Source organism: Bubalus kerabau, chromosome 15 (assembly GCF_029407905.1).
Source record: "Bubalus kerabau isolate K-KA32 ecotype Philippines breed swamp buffalo chromosome 15, PCC_UOA_SB_1v2, whole genome shotgun sequence".
Lineage (NCBI taxonomy): Eukaryota > Metazoa > Chordata > Mammalia > Artiodactyla > Bovidae > Bubalus > Bubalus kerabau.
Genome location: NC_073638.1, coordinates 83,427,122 through 83,449,273, shown reverse-complemented (window position 1 = coordinate 83,449,273; position 22,152 = coordinate 83,427,122). Strand labels below are relative to the sequence as shown.

Here is a 22,152-nt window from a genome sequence, read left to right as displayed (position 1 = left end):
TGATGAAAGTGAAAGAGGAGAGTGGAAAAGCTGGCTTAAAACTCAACATTCAAAAAACTAAGATCATGGCAACCGGTCCCATCATTTCATGGCAAATAGATGGGGAAACAGTGGAAACAGTGACAGACTTTATTTTCTTGGGTTCCAAAATTACTGCAGATGGTGACTGCAACCATGAAATTAAAAGACTCTTGCTGCTTGGAAAAAAAAGCTGTGACCAACCTAGACAGCATATTCAAAAGCAGAGACATTACTTTGCCAACAAAGGTCCATCTAGTCAAGGCTATGGTTTTTCCAGTGGTCATGTATGGATGTGAGAGTTGGACCATAAAGAAGCTGAGTGTCGAAGAATTGATGCTTTTGAACTGTGGTGTTGAAGAAGACTCTTGAGAGTCCCTTGGACTGCAGGGAGATCCAACCAGTCCATCCTAAAGGAAATCAGTCCTGAATATTCATTGGAAAGACTGATGCTGAAGCTGAAGCTGAAGCTGAAGCTCCAATACTTTGGCCACCTGATGTGAAGAACTGACTCACTGGAAAAGACCCTGATGCTGGGAAAGATTGAAGGCGGGAGGAGAAGGGGATGACAGAGGATGAGATGGTTGGATGGCATCAAAGAACATGAGTCTGAGTAAACTCTGGGAGTTGGTGATGGACAGGGAGGCCTGGCGTGCTGCAGTCCATGGGGTCACAAAAGAGTCAGACACAACTGAGCGACTGAACTGAATGACTGAATTTAATGATTCTCAGACTTTCAATGCTGCAACATTCTTTTTACAACAAACACACAGTCTTCTTTTTGCTCCTCTAAGCTGTTAAAAAAACATCATAGCTTTATAATGAAATTTAAAATTAGTCTTCATTGTCAAATTTTCAGGAACTCCTTGAGATAACCAGAAGCTATCTGATTTACAACAGTCCATCTCTATGGAGTCAGTACAGTACAAGTCAGTCCGTACAAGATGGGTCAGACCAAGCCTAAAGCTCCAGGTGGTGAGAGTGTGGCTGAGATAAAGAGTGGGCGTGGAAGCTGGGGCTCAGAATTGACCAGGTTCACCCTTGTGACTGCTCAGCTGTTACCCATTTCTTTATATTTTAAAATAACATATGGCTTTTTTTATGTAAATAAAAAATAAATCTTATAAAATTTGAAAAAAATGAGTTAAGATGAAATAGAAAGTGCAGAAAAATTAGAACTAAGATGGAGTTTAGTAACAGGAATGCTGTAGACAGGGCCAAATTTGGCTCAAAGCTCTCTGAAGGTCAAAATAAGGACAGACCTCTTTGTTCTGCAGGACTTAGCATGAGATAGCAACCACCCAGTGTCCCAGCAGAGAAGGCAATGGCACCCCACTCCAGTACTCTTGCTTGGAAAATCCCATGGACAGAGGAGCCTGGTAGGCTACAGTCCACGAGATTGCAAAGAGTCGGACTTGACTGAGCGACTTCACTTTCACTTTTCACTCTCATGCATTGGAGAAGGAAATGGCAACCCACTCCAGTGTTCTTGCCTGGAGAATCCCAGGGACAGAAGAGCCTGGTAGGCTGCCATCTCTGGGGTCTCACAGAGTCGGACACGACTGAAGCAACTTAGCAGCAGCAGCAGCAGCAGCAGTGTCCCAGAGAAGCCTGTTTCAGGAGGAGGCACTGTGTGATGTCCAAAAGTGCCTCCCGGGTCCCCGTCAGTCCCCGTTCTGTGCTCGGCTGGGATGGAGTTTCAGCAGCCTCTCCACCCTGCTCCTCAGAATTCTGAAAGGAACCTGGAGACTCAGGGGGCCCCAGCCAGCACCTCCCCATTCCCCATGTTTTTTATTTTTTGTCTATCTGCCTTGAATATCTTGAGTCAATGAAAACTGACTTATATTGATCATTGTATTTATTCAAGCACTTATACTGGGCAAAATGAGGCTTAAAACTCATTCATTCATGATGTAATACATGTAAATATCCCAGAAGGGCAAGGAATCTAAAAGGATTTGATGATTGAGTCTTATCACCTGGGGCCTCCCAAGATCTCTTCTGGTTTTCTTTCATCCAGCAAACTTGTAGAGCAACTACTGAGTGTTCTGTCTGACACTGAGCTCTGGAAATAAGTCCAATGAGCACAGCACCTGCCCTTCCCCAATTCAGGGAGCTCCTGATCAGGTTGAATGAAGAACTCATGCCAAGGGACAGGTTCACAATTACATGCTAAAGAGGCTAGGAGGAGTAAGAGACAAATTATTCCTGGGAGATGGAAGGAATGTGTGGCTTCCCTGGTGGCTCAGATGGTAAGGAATCTCCCTGCAATGTGGGAGACATGCGTTCGATCCCTGGATCAGGAAGATCCCCTGGAGAAGGAACTGGCAACCCACTCCAGTGTTCTTGTCTGGAGAATCCCATGGACAGAGGAGCCTGGAGGACCATGGGGTGGCAAAGAGTCGGGCACGACTGAGCGACTACCTGATGAGACGGTGACATGCAGCTGGGGAGAGAGGGCAACCAGACATGCATTCTCCTGCGTCCTCAGGGAGGTGACCTTTGACCCTAGTCCTTCTTTTCTTCCTTTATTCACTTTTGGCTGTGCTGGATCTCCGCTGCCACCCACGGGCGTTCTCGAGTTGCTGTGAGCAGGGGCTACTGACCAGTTGCAGCGCACGGGCTTCTCATCGTGGTGGCTTCTCTTGTTGCAGAGCCTGGGCTCTTGGGCCCTGAACCCAGTCTGGATTGATGAGCAGGATTTCATCCGTCATCACTGGACATGCCATGGAAGTCAGCGTGTGCAGCAGAGAGAGTGTGTGACATGGGGAGAGGCTCAGGGTGCTGCTGCTGCTAAGTCACTTCAGTCGTGTCCGACTCGGTGCGACCCCATAGACGGCAGCCCACCAGGCTCTGCCGTCCCTGGGATTCTCCGGGCAAGAACACTGGAGTGGGTTGCCATTTCCTCCTCCAATGCAGGAAAGTGAAAAGTGAAAGTGAAGTCGCTCAGTCATGTCTGACTCTTAGCAACCCCATGGACTGCAGCCTACCAGGCTCCCCTGTACCTGGGATTCTCCAGGCAAGAACACTGGAGTGGGTTGCCATTTCCTTCCCCAATGCAGGAAAGTGAAAAGTGAAAGTGAAGTCGCTCAGTCATGCCCAATGCTTGGCGACCCCATGGACTGTAGCCCACTAGGCTCCTCCATCCATGGGATTTTCCAGGCAAGATTACTGGAGTGGGGTGCCATTGCCTTCTCCAGCCCGCTGATAGTCACCTCCAAAAGCAGAGTGAGGACTTCCCAGCTGGCCCAGGGTTTGGGCATCCACCTGCCCATACAGGGAACACAGGTTCGCTCCCTGGTGCAGGATGATGCCACAGGCCGTGGGGCAGCTGGGCCTGTGCACCATGACTGAAGCCGGAGGGCCTGGAGTCCGCCTCCACGAACGTCATTTCAGGGAGACACCCTTGCACCACGGCTAGAGTAGCCCCACTCACGGTAACTAGGGAAAGTCCAAGCCCAGCGAAGACCCAGTGCAGCCAAAAACAAAATCAACAAATAATTTTTAAAAATACAGAGTGACGCGTCTTTCAATTAACAGGCCCTAGGTAATTATCTGGGCTTCCCTGGTGGCTCAGGTGGTAAAGCATCTGCCTGCAATGCAGGAGACTCAGGTTCAATCCCTGGGTCAGGAAGATCCCCTGGAGAAGGGAATGGCCACCCACTCCAGTATTCTGGCCTGGAGAATTCCATGGACAGAGGAGGCTGATGGGCTACAGTCCATGGGGTCACAAAGAGCTGGACCAGACTGAGTGACTTCACTTTCACTTTCGTGTATTATTTATCGTGCTTCTTTTTGGTCTCCACAAGGGTCCAGATTTGGATGGTTATCACGTAGTCAGTCTTAAAGGGCAGTCCATCTTGCCCCCTTCCTATTTATTCCACACCAAATCCTTTTATTACACCCCACCCCATCCCCCCGTCCCCGCTTGGAGAGAGCTGTTTTTGAAGCCTGGAGGACGGTTGCAGGAAATGAATTGAGACCGTCAGAAATGGGCATTCAGTTTCTGTTGAAAGGATCCTCCGAGGCCAGTAGAACAGAACTAACCTGAAAATATGCCAAGCTGACCCAAGAGTCCAGTCCCATGCCAGAATTCCTATGAGGGTCCCCCCTCCCCCCGCTAGAATTTGTGACCCTAACTCGCTTTCCCATAATGCTTTGTTTGAAGCTCTATGACATTGTTACTGCAGGTGATCTGTGTTTTGTAGGTGCCTTACCCACGCAACTGAGCCCCACACATACACCTTTGTGTCCTGAGGCCTCATGATGAGGCAGCTCACTGGGAGCTGCCAGATGAGAGGCCCCATACCAGGGGACGTCCACGCATTTCTCATTTAATCCTCGTAACAACGTATGACATCAGTCTACGGTCATCCCCAGCTGAGATTAGTTCTCAGAGAGGCGAGACCATTTTCTCATAGTCACGGTAGGAAGCAGCTATGCTGGGACTCAAACCCAGTTTGTCTGATTTGATTCTGGAATGCCACTCTTAAAGCAGTGGCAAGTCAGACCCCATAATGCTGGTGTTAACAGTTCCAGATTGAGAAAGGCCAGGCTATTTAATGTTGGCCACCTGATGTGAAGAACCAACTCACTGGAAAAGACCCTGATGCTGGGAAAGGGAGGAGAAGGGGACGACAGAGGATGAGATGGTTGGATGGCATCACCGACTCAATGGACATGAGTTTGAGTAAGCTTCAGGAGTTGGTGATGGACAGGGATGCCTGGAGTGCTAGAGTCCATGGGGTTGCAAAGAGTCAGACACAACTGAGCTACTGAAAAATAACAGCAAGCTATTTCAAGGGACTTTGCATCCATTAGCTAATTTAATCTTCTCAAGTAACCTGAGAATTTAACATGCTATCTACGTTTAACAGAAGACCAAACTGAGGTACAGGGAATTTCCAGAGATGCATATCTGCCCCAGACCGAGCCCGTAGATTTATTGTGGTCCTCAGCAAATAATTAAATGAAATAATCTTTCCAAAGGGCAAATTCTAAATACTCAGAAGGCACAAGCCATTTTTTTTCTTCTTCTTTTCTTTAATTTTCAGACCATGCCACAAGGCATGTGGGATCTTAGTTTCCTGACAAGGGATTGACCCCATGCCTCCTGCATTCGTGGCATAGAGTCTTAACCTCTAGGCAGCCAGCAATGTCCCACAATTACTGTTCTTAATATTTGAGTCATGTAACTTTGGGCAGGTCAACATCTGAACCTCAGTTTCCTCACTCATATCATGAGAACTACTTACCTCCTTAAGGTTTGTGAAGATGAAGTGAGAAGCTATCATAAAGGTAACTTTCACGTAAAGAAAGCCTCTATAAATGGTAATAACCATAAATCTGGAGAAAGCTCAGGAGAGCCACTGGTCAGTCAGTTCTTAGCTGACAGCCTACTCCAATGTGCACATATCGGACCAGGAGAAATAGCTCAAACATCCCAGAATCACTTGGATTTCTATTGTCTGCCCTCTCGGGACTCAGACTTTGCACCAATACCACCCCATCAGGACCCTGGAATATAGTCCACTATGTAGCTAGAGTTGGTGAAACAGCAAGAAGTAAAATGACTCACCTAGGTCACTCAGGCCATGGAAATACAGGTCTTGTCCACCCTAGGGGGGCAACACTTGCTGCTACCTAGGGTCTCTGCAAGTGCCTTCAGATTTGGCTCTAAAATTCCCACATGAGGGAATCATCTGGACTTGGTCCTGCAGGTCCTAGGGTTTAATGGGACACTCTGAGTTTGTCCTTGTGACAACTACCGACCCACCCACACTCTGGGCTTAAATCGTGATGAGGCTTTTGTTGCAAGAACATTACAAATGGAACACTGGCCCCAAGAGACTTGTCTTGGATTAAAGAATGATGTTTACTCTGGTGTACTGGAGATAAATAGAATATGCAAAGGGAGACCTTTTCCACCATGGGTGAGGACTCTTAGTTCTCCAAAGCTGAGTTTCACAGAATGGAGGATGAAATGGAAGAGTTCTCCCATGGGTTTCAAGTCTTTTGAGTGTGATCATAGCTTGTATCATATTTTACATTGTGATCGTATATATGTGTGTGTGTATATATACCTGCCATTTTAGGGTGAGTCAAAATGGTTGGATTTGGGCAATTTTATGTGATTAACTTATTACACAAAATAATCATTATAGCTGTTTCATGCAATATACTGTGTTTTCTGTCATTTAAAAAATTGCTTAAAAAATGTGATTAAAAAAAACAACCTAATTCATTCCATCATCCACAAGTAGGTCAGGTCCTATTTGGAAAACAAACAGACCTGACTTCAAACGAGTCCAAGAGGGAACTTTTGGGGTTCAAGGCAATGATTCTGGGAAAACGAATGGACAAAATGAATTTTATAACAATTAAAAAAAAAAAAAACTAACACAAGGCTACATCATATATCCTGGGGTCATTACTGATTCTACCTTCTCCGTTGCTTCCCCTCCTACCCCATCCCATCCCCCGCCAAAGAACACCAGGAACACACCTGTATTTGAACAAAGTTGGATTTATTGGCTCTTTGCAACAAAGAAAGTGCCCAACATAAGAATATGGCAAGAAGAATTGGGGGGGGGGGGGGCGTTGCTCTCAACAAGAGGGCTTTAGGGAAAAACATTGTTCCAGGAATTGAGCTTGTATTAGGTGATTTGGGGCACGACTTAAAGTACAGTTTAGTCCCTGTACCTTGAGAAAGGGGACCCATTCTACGAGTAGGTATCGTACATCTGGTTACCCAGGCAGTGGGAGAAACAGAGTGGACTGAAGCTCTGACCAGGGACGAAGGATGCTGCCGTTTGGTCCAAGTCTAGACAGAATTGCTGGCATTCTCTGAGCAGTCAGGTGGAGCTGGGCTCTCAGCAGTCTCTGCGGTCCCATAGACTGTCTGCTCCTCGGCCAGGATTCCCTCCGGCAGCCTCCTGTAACCCCGCTTCTGGTAGCGCCTGAAGCCCCAGGTTACCCCCAGAGCCGGAGCCACCACGCCCAGGACGGCCCCCAGGCAGGCGCCCACGACGGCCCCAGCACTGGGCCGGGATCCCCCCTGATCCCGGAGCTGGGCTGCCACGGCTGGGTCATGGATATTGGCCTGCCGCCAGCGGCTGGAGCCCTGCAGCTTCACCCAGGCCCGCTGCCTGCTGGCATCCACCAGGACCGAGGCCCCGCGGCTGCTGCTGTTGCCCAGCAGGCCGGGGCGGGCCGCAAAGGGCGGCAGCCGGACCATGAGCTGCTGAGTATTCAAGAGGAACCCGGCCCGGAGGCAGTAGAGTATCTGGCAGCCGCTGCTGAGGTAAGCCGGGTGTTGGCTGTAGCCCGCGGGGGCAGGTCATGGGGTGGTCCGTGGTGACGTTCAGGTTGAAGACTTCCTTCAGGAATTCGGAGCCCTGGCCCCTTGCCTGGGCCGCCAAGGGGTTGCCCACCTGGCAACTGAAGAAACCCCCGAAGGGGACTGCTTGGGCCGCACCCAGCTCCCAGTCACTGCTGACGCACACCTTGAGGTCACCCAGGAGGGCCAGCGGGAAGAAGGACAAGGGGCAGGCCTGGGCTCCAGTGCGAGGGTTGGGGCGGCCGGGGCTGTAGAGGCCTCCGAAGAGGAGGCCAGCAGCGGCTGTTGGGGCGGCCCCGGAGGGCGCGCACCAGGACGCATTGACGCGCACAACGCGCTGGATCTCCAAGTTGCCGCACATCCTGTGGCAGCAAGTGAAGATCAGCCAGCAGCTCTGGCACTGCGGCCAGCACTGGTAGCTCCTCTCGCTCCACACCTTGACCTCGCTGCTCAGCAAGCTGGCCATGTAGTTGGCCGGGCAGGAGGTCCGGCAGGTGAGCGGGTTCAGGATGGTGTAGGGCTTGCACAGGCGGCCACCCTCGGGGCCAGTGATCGCCTCGCACTCCTGGAAGACGCCCCTGAAGCTGAAGTTGGAGTGCTGGCCGTTGGCGCACTAGCCATCGTCCACGTTGGCCAGCGGGTCGAAGTTGGGGGCCCCACGCTTCAGGCACCCAGGGTGCATGTTGATCTCATAGTAGCGGCTGATGGCGCGGCTCACTGCCGCCTCCACGCGGTGCATGGCGGGCGCCGGGAGCTCGGGCAGTGCCTCGGGCTGTAGCAGCGCGGGCAGCGGCAGGCCCGAGCGGCCGATGGCCACCAGCCGGTTGGCGACGTCTTCCTGCCACTTCTGCAGAGTGAGGCCCTCGGAGAAGGGCAGCCCCCCGCGGCTGTGTATTGGAGGCCACTGTGCCCCGCTGGTATGCCTGCACCAGCTGGCTCTCCTTGTCCCAGGAAACCGCATCACCCACCCCGACCTTCCGGTCGAACAAGACGGAGGCGGCAAAGGTGACGTTGAGCCTGTCCTTGTCCTCGTTGCCCACAAGCTCGCGACTCACCTGGTCCTCCTGCACCAGGGTGGCCCCCACCTCCACCTCGGTGAGGACGTGCATGCCGTATGCGAACACAAGCATCTCCGCCAGGTACTCTGCCTCGCGGGTCTGGTTGTTCTCCAGGTGGTCGCTGAGGGTCAGCAGGCGCTGCCGGAAGTCGGGGTGGAAGTCGGGGGTCCCCCGGACCCTCACGGAGTAGATGCTGTGCCTCGGCTGCACGCGGGTGGTGATCGTCTGGTACTGCAGGCTGTGCCTCCGGACGTTCTGGCACTCCACGGAGAACTTGCCATTGAGGAAGGAGAGGAAGGAGAACTCCACGTTGACCGAGGCCGCCCAGGTGTCTGTGTAGTTTACTTAGCTGTCCATCAGGTCGGCGCGGGTCTGCACCAGAGTCTCGCGCCGCGGCACTGCCAGCATGCCGTCGGGGATGAGATACTCGCCGTCCTCGGTGGTCAGGCACTGCGAGTAGGCGCGCCCAAGCACCAGCCCCAGCTCCATGTTGCGCAGGTTGTCCCAGCCCTCCCCGGGCAGCGCCCCCAGCACCGACACGTTCAGCTGCTGCTTGCAGCCTTGGAAGCCTCAAGGCCTCCCATCCGCCCTGCCACCCAGCCCGGCCCAGAGCAGGACCAGCAGGGGCGCCAGGCCCAGGCCCAGGGCCTGGGGTGAGCTTCGCCGGTGCAGCTTGCCGCCCCTCATCTCCTCCAGGACCCCGAGGTCGCTGAGGTGGGCCGTCCCCGGCCTGGAGCTGAAAGAGGCTCAGCCTCAAAGCCCGGAGGGACTCAGCCCCGCTCAGGCCCCTCCCCAAGCTGGCGGCCCCTCCCAGGAGCCTGTCCCGGAAGTCCTCCCAACAGAGGAGCAAGGCGGTCTCTTATCAGAAGCACCGAGGCGCGTGAAGCTGATTCCAGGCTTGAGGTCAGAGCTGGGTAGATTAGACCAGGGAATGGCCTGAAGACCCACCAACAGTCGAGGGCTCAAGAACTTTTCTCCTCCCCTTGTATCTGCGAGGAGCTCTCTAGGGCCCCCCTCCCTGAGATCGGGAGCTGCTCTAAATATGCTGCTGCTGCTGCTAAGTCGCTTCAGTCGTGTCCGACTCTGTGCGACCCCATAGATGGCAGCCCACCAGGCTCCCCCGTCCCTGGGATTCTCCAGACAAGAATACTGGAGTGGGTTGCCATTTCCTTCTCCAATGCACGAAAGTGAAAGTGAACTCGCTCAGTCGTGCCGGACTCTTCTCGACCCCATGGACTCCATTTTAAACTCTCACCAGTCTCTCTCTCTCTCTCTTTTTCCTTTCTGACCTCTCTGTAGCTCAAACGGTAAAGACTCTGCCTGCAATGCAGACTAGTGTTCGATCCTTAGGTTGGGAAGTTACTCCGGAGATGGGAATGGCAGTCCACTGCAGTATTCTCGCCTGGAGAATTCCACGGACAGAGAAGCCTGGCGGGCCACAGTCTGACTAACACACATGATAGTCTCTTTTTACACACTAGAAAATAGGCCCCAGAGAAGTCACGGAAAGTACCCAAAATCGCAGGTTCACACTGGAGCCAGCGTTTGAATCCAGGCTCATCTGCTGCCAAAGGACAGTTTCCATCCACTGATCTTGGTTTAGGGCTTCTTCTTCCTACACACTGTCAGGATCTTCTTTTTTGGAGGGGAAATGTGTGTGCAGAGTCGCTCAGTCTGTCCGACTCTTTGTGACCCCACAAACTGTAGCCCACCACGCTCCTCTGTCCATGGGATTTCTCAGCCAAGAACACTGGAGTGGGTTGCCATTCCCTTCTCCAGGAGATCTTCCCAACCAAGGGATCGAACCCATGTCTCCTGCATTGCAGGCAGGTTCTTTACCATCTGAGCCATCAGGGAGGAGCTCGTTCTTTATTTCAGAACAATGTTATCAATTTTCAGTATCAGAACAGCTACACTATTGTTTTGTTTTGTTTTGTTTTTTCCCTCCCAATTGATCCCTACAGAGACCACACCAAAGAAGAGAACGTTTTAAGTCAATTAAGCTGCAGCATACTCACCTAGCAGACCTCACTAGAACCTCATCCAAAAAGGGGGATTGGGTAGGGAAAGAAACTTTAAAAGATCAGTGCACTTCCAGCCCACAGACTGTAGAGCACTCTCACAACCAGAGGGGTCACTGGTGTGCCCCAACCCCAAAGAAGCAATGTACCACAATAACATAAAATTTAAAAACAGGTTTGTACATGACCTCTTCATGCTTTCTCCAGCAGTAACCAATACAAAGCATAATGAGATGGCACTTTTAGACAGCAGCTTCAGACCCAGAAAAGGGTGGTGAGAAGAGTTTCCTATGGCTAAATCAGTGGCAAAACATACTTTCCTTTCTTTCAAGGAGGCAGGAGAGCAAATGTGTTCGCCTCAACCTAAGGGCCACAGGATCCATTCTGTGAGCCCAGGTTGGGAACAGGGTAGAGCTGGGACAAGGATTTGGTCTCAGAGGTTTCGCCATCTTAAATTTGTGGGGTCACTTCTGATGAAAAAAGAGGGAAAAAAAGTTTCAACGATACCGTAAAGCTGAGAACTGGAACAGCACTTTTTTTTTTTGCTAACTCCTCCTGCAATCATCTTTGTGGTTTGCGGGGTACTTTTTCCAGAGCAATGAGGTTTCCCCAAATGGAGACTTTCTCTGGACTGTGAGGCTCTCAGTAAGGCAGGCCCATACCTTTTCCTTTCCCCTATGGAGAAGGTCTTTGAAAAGACCTTGATGCTGGGAAATATTGAAGGCAGGGGGAGAAGGGGACGACAGAGGATGAGATGGTTGGATGGCATCACCAACTCAACGCACGTGAGTTTGAGTAAGCTCTAGGAGTTGGTGATGGACAGGGAGGCCTGGCATGCTGCAGTCCATGGGGTCACAAAGAGTTGGACATGTCTGAGCAACTGAACTAAACTGATGGAGAAGGCGATATGCATTAAGCCGAAACGTTACCTTCCAAAAGTAAAAAAGGGGTTAGACTGTTGCTTCAGAACCATGGAATTGTCTGGAACATTTTTTCAAATGGTTGTTACATCAACAACAGAAAAAGGTAATTACAAAATGTGTACATGACAGCAGGCTTTTAAAGACACTTCGAACTGTGCTCACATGCCCTTAAACTTTGTCCCCAAAGGTGTTCCGCCTCCAGCCCAACTGGGGTCTCTGGGGAAAGGCAGAGATAGTTTGGCAAAAGGGACACAGGGGTGGGGATGGGAGAGGTGGTGAAAGGAGAGAAGCAGCAGCTGCTGCTACTGCTAAGTCGCTTCAGTCATGTCCAATTCTGTGCGACCCCATAGACGGCAGCCCACCAGGCTCCCCCGTCCCTGAATCAGACTTCCAGTTGAATAAAGATCAGCCCTCAGTTTGCAGGTGAGCTTCGGGCAGAGTGTTCTCAGCAGAGTCGGGGTCCAGGGAGGAGCTGCTAGTGGCAGGGGGCAACCGGGCACTCTACATCTCGTTGAGGTCGAGCAGTGTCTGCTCCAGCATCCTTTGCTCACAGAGGTGGTCCTCTTGGTTACATTTCACTTTATCTTCCAAATTGTCCATTGTCTTTTCCAGCCCAGCTACCACTCTCTCAGCAAACTCAACCCCTGTCTCTGCCTCTTTGAGTTTATAGGTAGGAATCTTTATCTCTTCCTTGTATTTGTCTCCTTTTCGAGAGTACTTCTCTTCAGCAGCTCTCAGACACTTCAGGTTCAGCTCCATCAATCTGATTCACTCATCCATCTCTAGGCAATGGCAGTCTGCCAGCTCAGCTCACTCCTCTGTGCATGCCAGGTCTTCCCCAATAATCCCTAGCTTCAGTTCAGTTCAGTCACTCAGTTGTTTCCGACTCTGCGACCTCATGGACTGCAGCACACCAGGCCTCCCTGTCCATTACCAACTCCCGGAGTTTAGTCAAACTCATGTCCATCGCGTCAGTGATGCCATCCAACCATCTCATCCTCTGTCGTCCCTTTCTCCTCCCGCCTTCAATCTCTCCCAGCATCACGGTCTTTTCCAAGGAGTCAGTTCTTCGCATCCCAAGCTTATGAGCCACCTCTTCCTACTTCCGGTCTGCCTCTTCTGCAGTGTGCTTAGGATCTTTGAATTGGATTTCCTGGAGTTCCAGTTCTTTCTTCATCTTCTAAGGCTCGGTTTTCATACCTTCATACCTCTCTCGATCTCCTCCACAGCTCTCTTGGCTTCCTCCAGCTCTTGCAGGGCAGGGGCCAGGCGCTCTTGAGCTCAGTCCAGCTCCTCTTCAACCAGCTGGATCCTAGGCTCAAGGAAGCCACCTCAGACTCCCCTGCCCTGGGCCTGCCTCTCTCGTGCACGTCTGGAGGTGCTCAGCACTCTCGCCTGCATCACCAGCCTGCTGCTGTGGAACCTGGACCTCCTGCTTCACCACCTCGATGGTGCTGATCCCGGTCGTGGGCCCACCCAGCTCCTGCTCGGCGCTGCAACTGCCTCTCAGGGTCTTCTTGGTTTTTGTCTCTCCTAGGACTATTGGTCCCAAGAAGGCTCTTGGAGAGGGCATAGGGAATCACCTGACCCAGTGATGTCCCTACCAGTTACACCTGTTGGCAGTGATGTGTTGGGAGCAGAGGTTTATTCACCCTACCTTGTGTGGGAGGTGCAAGGCTCCCTTCCCTGAGGAATGGATACCAGCCTCACCTTCCCGAGATCTGAGTCGGAGCCCAGACTCTGTCATTTCATCAGTTGGGTGCTCCCACTGGCATGGTTTTCTCCTCTAAGTCTGCTTCCCTCGTCTGCTCCACGATGAAAGCAATACAAAGCTGTTCAGGTTCCAGCCACTGATGAAAGATGCCCAGCACATTTTCTGGCACAAAATAGGGTGTTCACTCAGTGGAATGGGTTCAGGGGCTGGCTCAAGGTCTGTGTTTTTGAGTTGGTGTGAATCCAAAGCCTAGTGCCCCGTCTACCCCCATGGGGTTCCCGCCCATCTCTTTGTGTGCTTATGTGTGCATTTCTTTGATCCAGAAGTGTCACCGGTTTATCATAAGATAATTTGGGAGGGACGATTTGCTAGGGAGAAGACTGTTCTCAGAGTAAGCAGTAAAGGTCTCCCCCAGCTCTGAGTGTATCTTCCTGTGACAAGGACAAGTCCTCAGGCTGCTTTCCCACATTCTGGACTTGTGACTTAGGAACAAGCACCTCATGTCATGAATTCAGAAGACGCGGGGTATTTACCATGTCGGGTGACAGCTCTTCCATTTGATGGCAGTGGAGCCAAGAAAAGATAGACCTGCTTCGGTGGAATGGTAGCTAAGCATTTGCCAGTGGGGATCAGATGCCAGCAGGAGGAAAGCAAGGAAAACTGTGAGGATGTTTTCTTACCAGCCTGGGCAGCATTGGCTGAGACTCGGGGGTTAAAAGGGTCAATGGGTGCCCAGCACTGCCATCCCCCAATTGTCCCAAGGCAGCGCAAGGAAGACACAGGCAGGACAGTCTTGAGTCAGATGCCATTGCCCTGTGAGACCTTAGACAAACAGTGTGACTTCCTGTAAAACAGGAACAAATAAGACTTTTCTAGCTATTCGCTTTTAAGTAAAAGTGAAAGTCGCTCAGTCATAGTCTGACTCTTTGCGACCCCATGGACTATACAGTCCCTGGAATTTTCCAGGCCAGAATACTGGAGTGGGTAGCCTTTCCCTTCTCCAGGGGACTTTCCCAACCCAGGGATCAAACCCAGGTCGCCCACACTGCAGGAGGATTCTTTACCATCTGAGCCACCAGGGAAGCCCAAGAATACTGGAGTGGGTAGCCTATCCCTTCTCCAACGGATCTTCCCAACCCAGGACTCTAACCCGGGGTCTCCTGCATTGCAGGTGGATTCTTTACCAATTGAGCTATCAGGGAAAGCCCATTCACTTTTAAAAATCACAAGAAATGATTCTTATGGGAAATGAAAAGAGTCAAGAGATTAGATAAATGAAAAAGCCTCCTTCGCCCAGTTCTACTTTCCATAAATAGGCACTGTGATCAGCTGGGTGTATATCCTTTCAGCCATGTGCACCCAGGCACAGAGACATCTTTGCATGTCTGGTGCTGGGCCATATGTTGATTTTACTGTGGAGAAAGGGGTTCGAAGGGAAAATGGGGTCACACAGAGATAGACTTGGAAGGGAACCAATCTAAGTCCCCAGGTCCCGATTCGCAGGCTGAATCCACTCCCCACCCTGCCTCACAGCCGTGGGCCATGGGGATTCCAGCTTAGAGCTTGGGGTACCCTGGCACACGGGCAGGAGAAGCAGTCCGAATCCCTAACACCCTGCACATGGCAGGGGAAGCCAGGAGAGCTAACTGGCTGTAAGCCGGCCTCCCGAGGTGACTGGCTGAATATTGGCCCTGCCTGGAGGGGTCTTCTGGTCAAACCCAAGTTCCAGTGTGCAATGCTGTGACCCTAAGAATCAGAGGTTTTCATTTTTATCTGTTTAGTATTTCTTCACGGCTACACTGAGTCTTTGTTCCCTGGTGCGGACCTTCTCTGGCTGCTGTGAGCGGTGCTGCCCTTCGTTGCAGTGGCCTGGCTGCTCTTGTTGGGAACCGCAGGCTGGAGGTTCTCGGGCTTCAGTGGCTGCTGTGCACAGGTTCGGTCGCTGTGACTCTCGGGCTCTAGTGCAGGCTCCATAGTGTGGCACATGGGCTTAGTTACTCTGAAGCTTGTGGGATCATCAGATCAGGGCTCAAACCTGTGTCCCCGTATTGCCAGGAGGATGCTTACCCACTGAGCCAGCACAGAAGTCCTGAGTCTGGAGCTCAGAAAGGGTTGTTCCAAGTTGCCGGGCCAGGAGACCAGGCAATTCACACTGAAAAGACCCGCACTCCCCCGGAGTTTTCCGGGGTAGCATTTCAAAGCCTAAATTTAGGGCAAGGACCTCAGAGTGCATGAGTTTCTTCTGATGGCTTGGTGGTGGGGTAACAGGAATCTCAGGAATCTCTGCCTTCTGGTTCCAACCAGCCTGGATCTCTGTGCCTGCAACCTTGTGGTCCACAAGTGTTCATCATCCTCCAGAGCAGGCAGAGTTGGGGGGAGGACGAGAGTAACTGAGAGATGCGTATCGGACTGTTACCTACAGCCCTTCAGGAGGAGCTCAGAGTCCTGTGATTCTCTGCCTAATAACTGCTTGAGCCTGCTCTTTGGAACTTGGGGAAAGCCTAGAAGATTAAAAACATTTTTTTTTTAATTTTTAAAAATCTTTCTAAAATTTGAAATTATTTATTTCTTTTACTTTTGGCTCTGCTGGTCTTCGCTGCTGCCTGTGGGCTTCTAGTTGTGGGGAGCAGGGACTGCTCTAGTTGCGGTGCCTTCCGTTGCAGAGCTCAGGTGCTAGGCTGCATGGGTTTCGGTAGTAGCAGCACCCAGGCTCGGGTACTCATGGCATGTGGGATCTTCCTGGACCAGGGATCAAAGCTGTGTCACCTGGAGTGGCAGGTGGATTCCTGACCACTGGACCACTAAGAAAATCCTTTCTTTCTTATTTACTTTTTTAAAATAAGAAACTGGGGACAGGTAGGAAGTTTTATACCCAAGAGAGCTCCTCAGGGTCCTGTTTCAGATGGTAAAGACTCTGCCTGCGGTTCAGGAGACCCAAGTTCAACCCTGGGTCAAGAAGACCCCCTGGAGAAGGAAATGACAATCCACTCCAGTATTCTTGCCTGGGGAATTCTATGGACAGAGGAGCCTGGTGGGCTGCAGTCCATGGGGTTGAAAAGAGTTGGACACGACTAAGTGACTAACAGTTCCCACTCATTAGCCTGTGAAATTGCCCCGCCCATAAAAGCTAATCACCATATTTCTAGGGCTTCTCTGTGGCTCAGATGGTAAAGAATCTGCCCACAATGCAGGAGATCTGGGTTCAATCCCTGGGTTGGGAAGATTCTGTGGAGAGGGGAATGGCAACCCACTCTAGTATTCTGGCCTGGAGAATCCCATGGACAGAGGAGCCTGGGGTGGGATACAGTCCCTGGAATGGCAAAGAGTCAGACACGACTGAGCAACTAACACTTTCACACTTTCACTTTCATGCCATTTAGTGGCTCTGTGATCTTGGACAAGTGACTTCATCTCCTTGAACTTCTTTTCTGAAACCTCTGTGAATGTGAGGGGGAGGAGAGGAACACAGTGATTAAGCAAGATTATACCAACTAATGGTATATAATGGTGGCTGCGTGGGCACAGGAGGGCCTAGAGGAGCTATTCCACGTTCAAGGTCAGGAGGGGTGGCAGTGAGGAGATACCCCTCAGCCAAGGTAAGGGGCAGTGGCTGTGCTTTGCTGGAGCAGCCCTGAAGAGATACCCCATGGCCAAGGTAAGAGAAACCCAAGTAAGACGGTAGGTGTTGCAAGAAGGCATCAGAGAGCAGACATGCTGAAACCATACTCACAGAAAACTAGTCAATCTAATCACACTAGGACCACAGCCTTGTCTAACTCAATGAAACTAAGCCATGCCCGTGGGGCCACCCAAGATGGGCAGGTCTTGGTGGAGAGGTCTGACAGAATATGGTCCACTGGAGAAGGGAATGGCAAACCACTTCAGTATTCTTGCCTTGAGAACCCCATGAACAGTATGAAAAGGCAAAATGATAGGATACTGAAAGAGGAAGTCCCCAGGTCAGTAGGTACCCAATATGCTACTGGAGATCAGTAGAGAAATAACTCCAGAAAGAATGAAGGGATGGAGCCAAAGCAAAAACAATACCCAGCTGTGGATGTGACTGGTGATAGAAGCAAGGTCCGATGCTGTAAAGAGCAATATTGCATAGGAACCTGGAATGTCAGGTCCATGAATCATGGCAAATTGGAAGTGGTCAAACAGGAGATGGCAAGAGTGAACATTGACATTCTAGGAATCAGTGAACTAAAATGGACTGGAATGGGTGAATTTAACTCAGATGACCATTATATTTACTACTGCGGGCAGGAATCCCTTAGAAGAAATGGAGTACCCATCATGGTCAACAAAAGAGTCTGAAATGCAGTACTTGGATGCAGTCTCAAAAATGACAGAATTAGTTTCCTTTGTTTCCAAGGCAAGCCATTCAATATCACAGTAATCCAAGTCTATGCCCCAACCAATAACGCTGAAGAAGCTGAAGTTGAACGGTTCTATGAAGACCTACAAGACCTTTTAGAACTAACACCCAAAAAAGATGTCCTTTTCATTATAGGGGACTGCAATGCAAAAGTAGGAAGTCAAGAAACACCTGGAGTAACAGGCCAATTTTGCCTTGGAATACGGAATGAAGCAGGGCAGAGACTAATAGAGTTTTGCCAAGAAAATGCACTGGTCATAGCAAACACCCTCTTCCAACAACACAGGAGAAGACTCTACACATGGACATCACCAGATGATCAACACCGAAATCAGACTGATTATATTCTTTGCAGCCAAAGATGGAGAAGCTCTATACAGTCAGCAAAAACAAGACTGGGAGCTGACTGTGGCTGAGATCATGAACTCCTTATTACCAAATTCAGACTTAAATTGAAGAAAGTAGGGAAAACCACTAGACCATTCAGGTATGACCTAAATCAAATCCCTTATGATTATACAGTGGAAGTGAGAAATAGGTTTAAGGGACTAGATCTGATAGACAGAGTGCCTGATGAACTATGGACGGAGGTTCATGACATTGTACAGGAGACAGGGATCAAGACCATCCCTAAGGAAAAGAAATGCAAAGAAGCAAAATGGCTGTCTGGGGAGGCCTTACAAATAGCTGTGAAAAGAAGAGAAGCTAAAAGCAAAGGAGAAAAGGAAAGATATAAGCATCTGAATGCAGAGTTCCAAAGAATAGCAAGAAGAGATAAGAAAGCCTTCCTCAGTGATCAATGCAAAGAAATAAAGGAAAACAACAAAACGGGAAAGACTAGAGATCTCTTCAAGAAAATCAGAGATACCAAGGGAATATTTCATGCAAACATGGGCTTGATAAAGGACAGAAATGGTATGGACCTAACAGAAGCAGAAGATATTAAGAAGAGGTGGCAGGAATACACAGAACTGTACAAAAAAGATCTTCACAACCAAGATAATCACAATGGTGTGATCACTCACCTAGGGTCAGACATCCCGGACTGTGAAGTCAAGTGGGCCATAGAAAGCATCACTACGAACAAAGCTAGGGGAGGTGATGGAATTCCCGTTGAGCTATTTCAAATCCTGAAAGATGATGCTGTGAAAGTGCTGCACTCAATATGCCAGCAAATTTGGAAAACTCAGCAGTGGCCACAGGACTGGAAAAGGTCAGTTTTCATTCCAATCCCAAAGAAAGGCAATGCCAAAGAATGCTCAAACTACCACACAATTGCACTCATCTCACACGCTAGTAAAGTAATGCTCAAAATTCTCCAAGCCAGGCTTCAGCAATACATGAACCGAGAACTTCCAGATGTTCAAGCTGGTTTTAGAAAGGGAAGAGGAACCAGAGATCAAATTGCCAACATCTTCTGGATCATGGAAAAAGCAAGAGAATTCCAGAAAAACATCTATTTCTGCTTGATTGACTATGCCAAAGCCTTTGGCTGTGTGGATCACAATAAACTGTCAAAAATTCTGAAAGAGATGGGAATAACAGACCACCTGATCTGCCTCTTGAGAAATTTGTATGCAGGTCAGGAAGCAACAGTTAGAACTGGACATGGAGCAACAGACTGGTTCCAAATAGGAAAAGGAGTACATCAAGGCTGTATATTGTCACCCTGCTTGTTTAACTTCTATGCAGAGTACATCATGAGAAAACCTGGACTGGAAGAAACACAAGCTGGAATCAAGATTGCCGGGAGAAATATCAATAACCTCAGATATGCAGGTGATACCACCCTTATGGCAGAAAGTGAAGAGGAACTCAAAAGCCTCTTGATGAAAGTGAAAGTGGGGAGTGAAAAAGTTGGCTTAAAGTTCAACATTCAGAAAACGAAGATCATGGCATCCGGTCCCATTACTTCATGGGAAATAGATGGGGAAACAGTGGAAACAGTGTCAGACTTTATTTTTGGGGGCTACAAAATCACTGCAGATGGTGACTGCAGCCATGAAATTAAAAGATGCTTACTCCTTGGAAGGAAAATTATGACCAACCTAGACAGCATATTCAAAAGCAGAGACATTACTTTGCCAACAAAGGTCCGTCTAGTCAAGGCTATGGTTTTTCCAGTGGTCATGTATGGATGTGAGAGTTGGACTGTGAAGAAAGCTGAGTGACGAAGAATGGATGCTTTTGAACTGTGGTGTTGGAGAAGACTCTTGAGAGTCCGTTGGACTGCAAGGAGATCCAACCAGTCCATTCTGAAGGAGATCAGCCCTGGGATTTCTTTGGAAGGAATGATGCTAAAGCAGAAACTCCAGTACTTTGGCCACCTCATGTGAAGAGTTGACTCATTGGAAAAGACTCTGATGCTGGGAGGGATTGGGGACAGGAGGAGAAGCGGACGCCAAAGGATGAGATGGCTGGATGGCATCACTGACTCGATAGACATGAGTCTGCGTAAACTCCGGGAGTTGGTGAGGGACAGGGAGGCCTGGTGTGCTGCAATTCATGGGGTCACAAAGAGTCGGACACGACTAAGCGACTGAACTGAACTGAACTGAACTGATACCAACTAAGAGTCAGATATGCCAAAGGGTCTGTGGGACTTTTAGTTTGGTCTGTTTATACTTCAGTACTAAGGGTTTGCATGCTCATTTGCTCAGCTGTAGCTGACTCTTTGCAACCCTGTGGCCTGTAGCCCACCAGGCTCCTCTGTCCGTGGAATTCTCCAGGCAAGAAGACTGGAGTGGATTGTCATTTCCTCCTCCAGGGTATCTTCCTGACCCAGGGATAGAACCCTGCATTAGCAGGTAGATTCTTTATCGCTCAGTCACCTGAGAAGCCCCAGTATCAGGGGCAGACCAGACTTCAGGATTTCAACATCCTGAATTTGAGCTGATGAGGATTCTGAGTTATCTAAGTAACTCCTGTCTCCTCTGGGAGCACCCCCACCCCCACCCTGCCATCCACACCTAAGAGTCACCTGACCAAGGGACTTGCAGGATCAAAGACCAGCTCCCCCTCCTCCCCTCCATTCCCAGGCACCTTGGAATCACTGCCTCTTGAATTCTCCCTGCCTTTCCTGTGATACTTTTCCCCAAGGATTCTTCCTGGGTTTGCCTCATCTGGCAATGGATATATGTATTCTCTGCAGCTTAGCTTCAAAAGCTCAGATGGTAAAGCATTTGCCTGCAATGTGGGAGACCTGGGTTCGATCCCTGGGTCAGGAAGATCCCCTCGAGAAAGAAATGGCAACCCACTCCAGTATTCTTGCCTGGAAAATCCCATGGATGAAGGAGCCTGGTAGGCTACCAGTCCATGGGGTCACAAAGAGTTGGACATGACTGAGCAACTTCGCTGGTCACTGGTAGCTTGGAGAAGACCTAGAATCATGAAAGACTTGAGGAAACTGGCAGGGACATAAGATCCAGGAAAACCCTGACCACATCCCTGATTTAACCTGTATTTATACCATTATATATATATTTTTTTTTATTTGTTTGTTTGGGCTGAACCTTGTAGCTGGTAGAACTTCCAGAACCAGGGATGAAACTGTGGTCCCCTGTGGTGGAAGCTTGGAGTCTTCACCACTGGGACCAGCCCTACCCAGAATCATTATATCTCAACCTACAGTGGTTGATAAAATTCCAAAGTGGCTCAGTGGTAAAGATCCCACCTGCCGGTGTAAGAGATGCAGGAGACTCAGGTTCAGTTCTTGGGTCAGGAAGATCTCCCAGAGGAGGAAACAGGAACCCACTGCAGTGCTCTTGCTGGGAAAATCTCATGGACAGAGGAGCTTGGTGGGCTACAGTCCATGGGGTTGCAGAGTTGACATGACTGAGCAAGCACACACAGTGGCTTGTAGCTTGGTAGAAGAGGAAAAATAATTTCCCTCCACCTTTCAGAGCTTGACTGTGATCCTCTGTAATAAAAGATGGATAAACAAGAGAAAGACACATTTAAAACATGTCTACTTCATGTATGTGTGAGAGAGAGCTAGGGGGAAATGAATAGCTTAAAGAGGATGGCTTTAGAATTTAGGCTTAAATATCCTCTTAATAGGAAAAGAGGAGTGCCACATGGAGACTCCTTAGGGCAAGGGTCTGCAACCTCTAGGATCTAATACCTGATGATCTGAGGTGAAGCTGATGCAATAACAATAGAAACAAAATGCACACAAATATCACAATCTTGAATCATCGTGAAACTATCCCCCCGTGCTCCCTGGACCATGGAAAAATTGTCTTCCACAACACCAGTCCCAGGTGCCAAATGGTTTGGGGACAGCTGTCTTCAGGAACAGCAAGTGATTTTTAGGAAAGGTGAATGGGCCCTTAGGAGACAGGTGGGAGATGTGATTGTGATAAAGTTCATCTGGGTCTGTCCGGTGTTAACTTATGTTGAGTCCATCTTCCCTGGATGATGAACTCCTCGGGAGGGGGTTTATGATGATAAATTCCTTTGAGATTATCTGTCTTCAGGCAGATAAGGAAAGCTCAAAAGGAGTCTCTTCCAGCATTTGCTATTTTTCAAATGCCTTTAGCTCAAAATAAGCAAGATGCCAAAGCCCCCTGTTTGTTGGGACCTGCCCTGCTATCCACCAGCTTATAGCCTTGATTCCAAACCTGTGAAAAATAGAGGGTTTTGGGTTCCACTGAACAGGAGCTTTTGAAGATGAGTTCTGAGAATCTGTATGTTGAC

General features: G+C 49.7%; 1 protein-coding gene and 1 pseudogene across 1 annotated transcript; both read right to left on the bottom strand.

Moving 5' to 3' along the window:
- Positions 1 to 6,841: 6,841 nt before the first annotated feature.
- On the bottom strand, positions 6,842 to 8,904 carry LOC129627960 (macrophage-expressed gene 1 protein-like). Its single transcript, XM_055547386.1, has 5 exons — positions 8,794 to 8,904; positions 8,263 to 8,688; positions 7,972 to 8,204; positions 7,380 to 7,941; positions 6,842 to 7,261 (listed from the first exon to the last, which is right to left on the bottom strand). Exons 1-5 carry the CDS (start codon positions 8,902 to 8,904, stop codon positions 6,842 to 6,844), a joined length of 1,752 nt encoding a protein of 583 aa, XP_055403361.1.
- A 2,956-nt stretch (positions 8,905 to 11,860) lies between these two features.
- On the bottom strand, positions 11,861 to 15,047 carry LOC129627959 (tropomyosin alpha-3 chain-like; annotated as a pseudogene).
- Between the last annotated feature and the right edge of the window lie 7,105 nt (positions 15,048 to 22,152).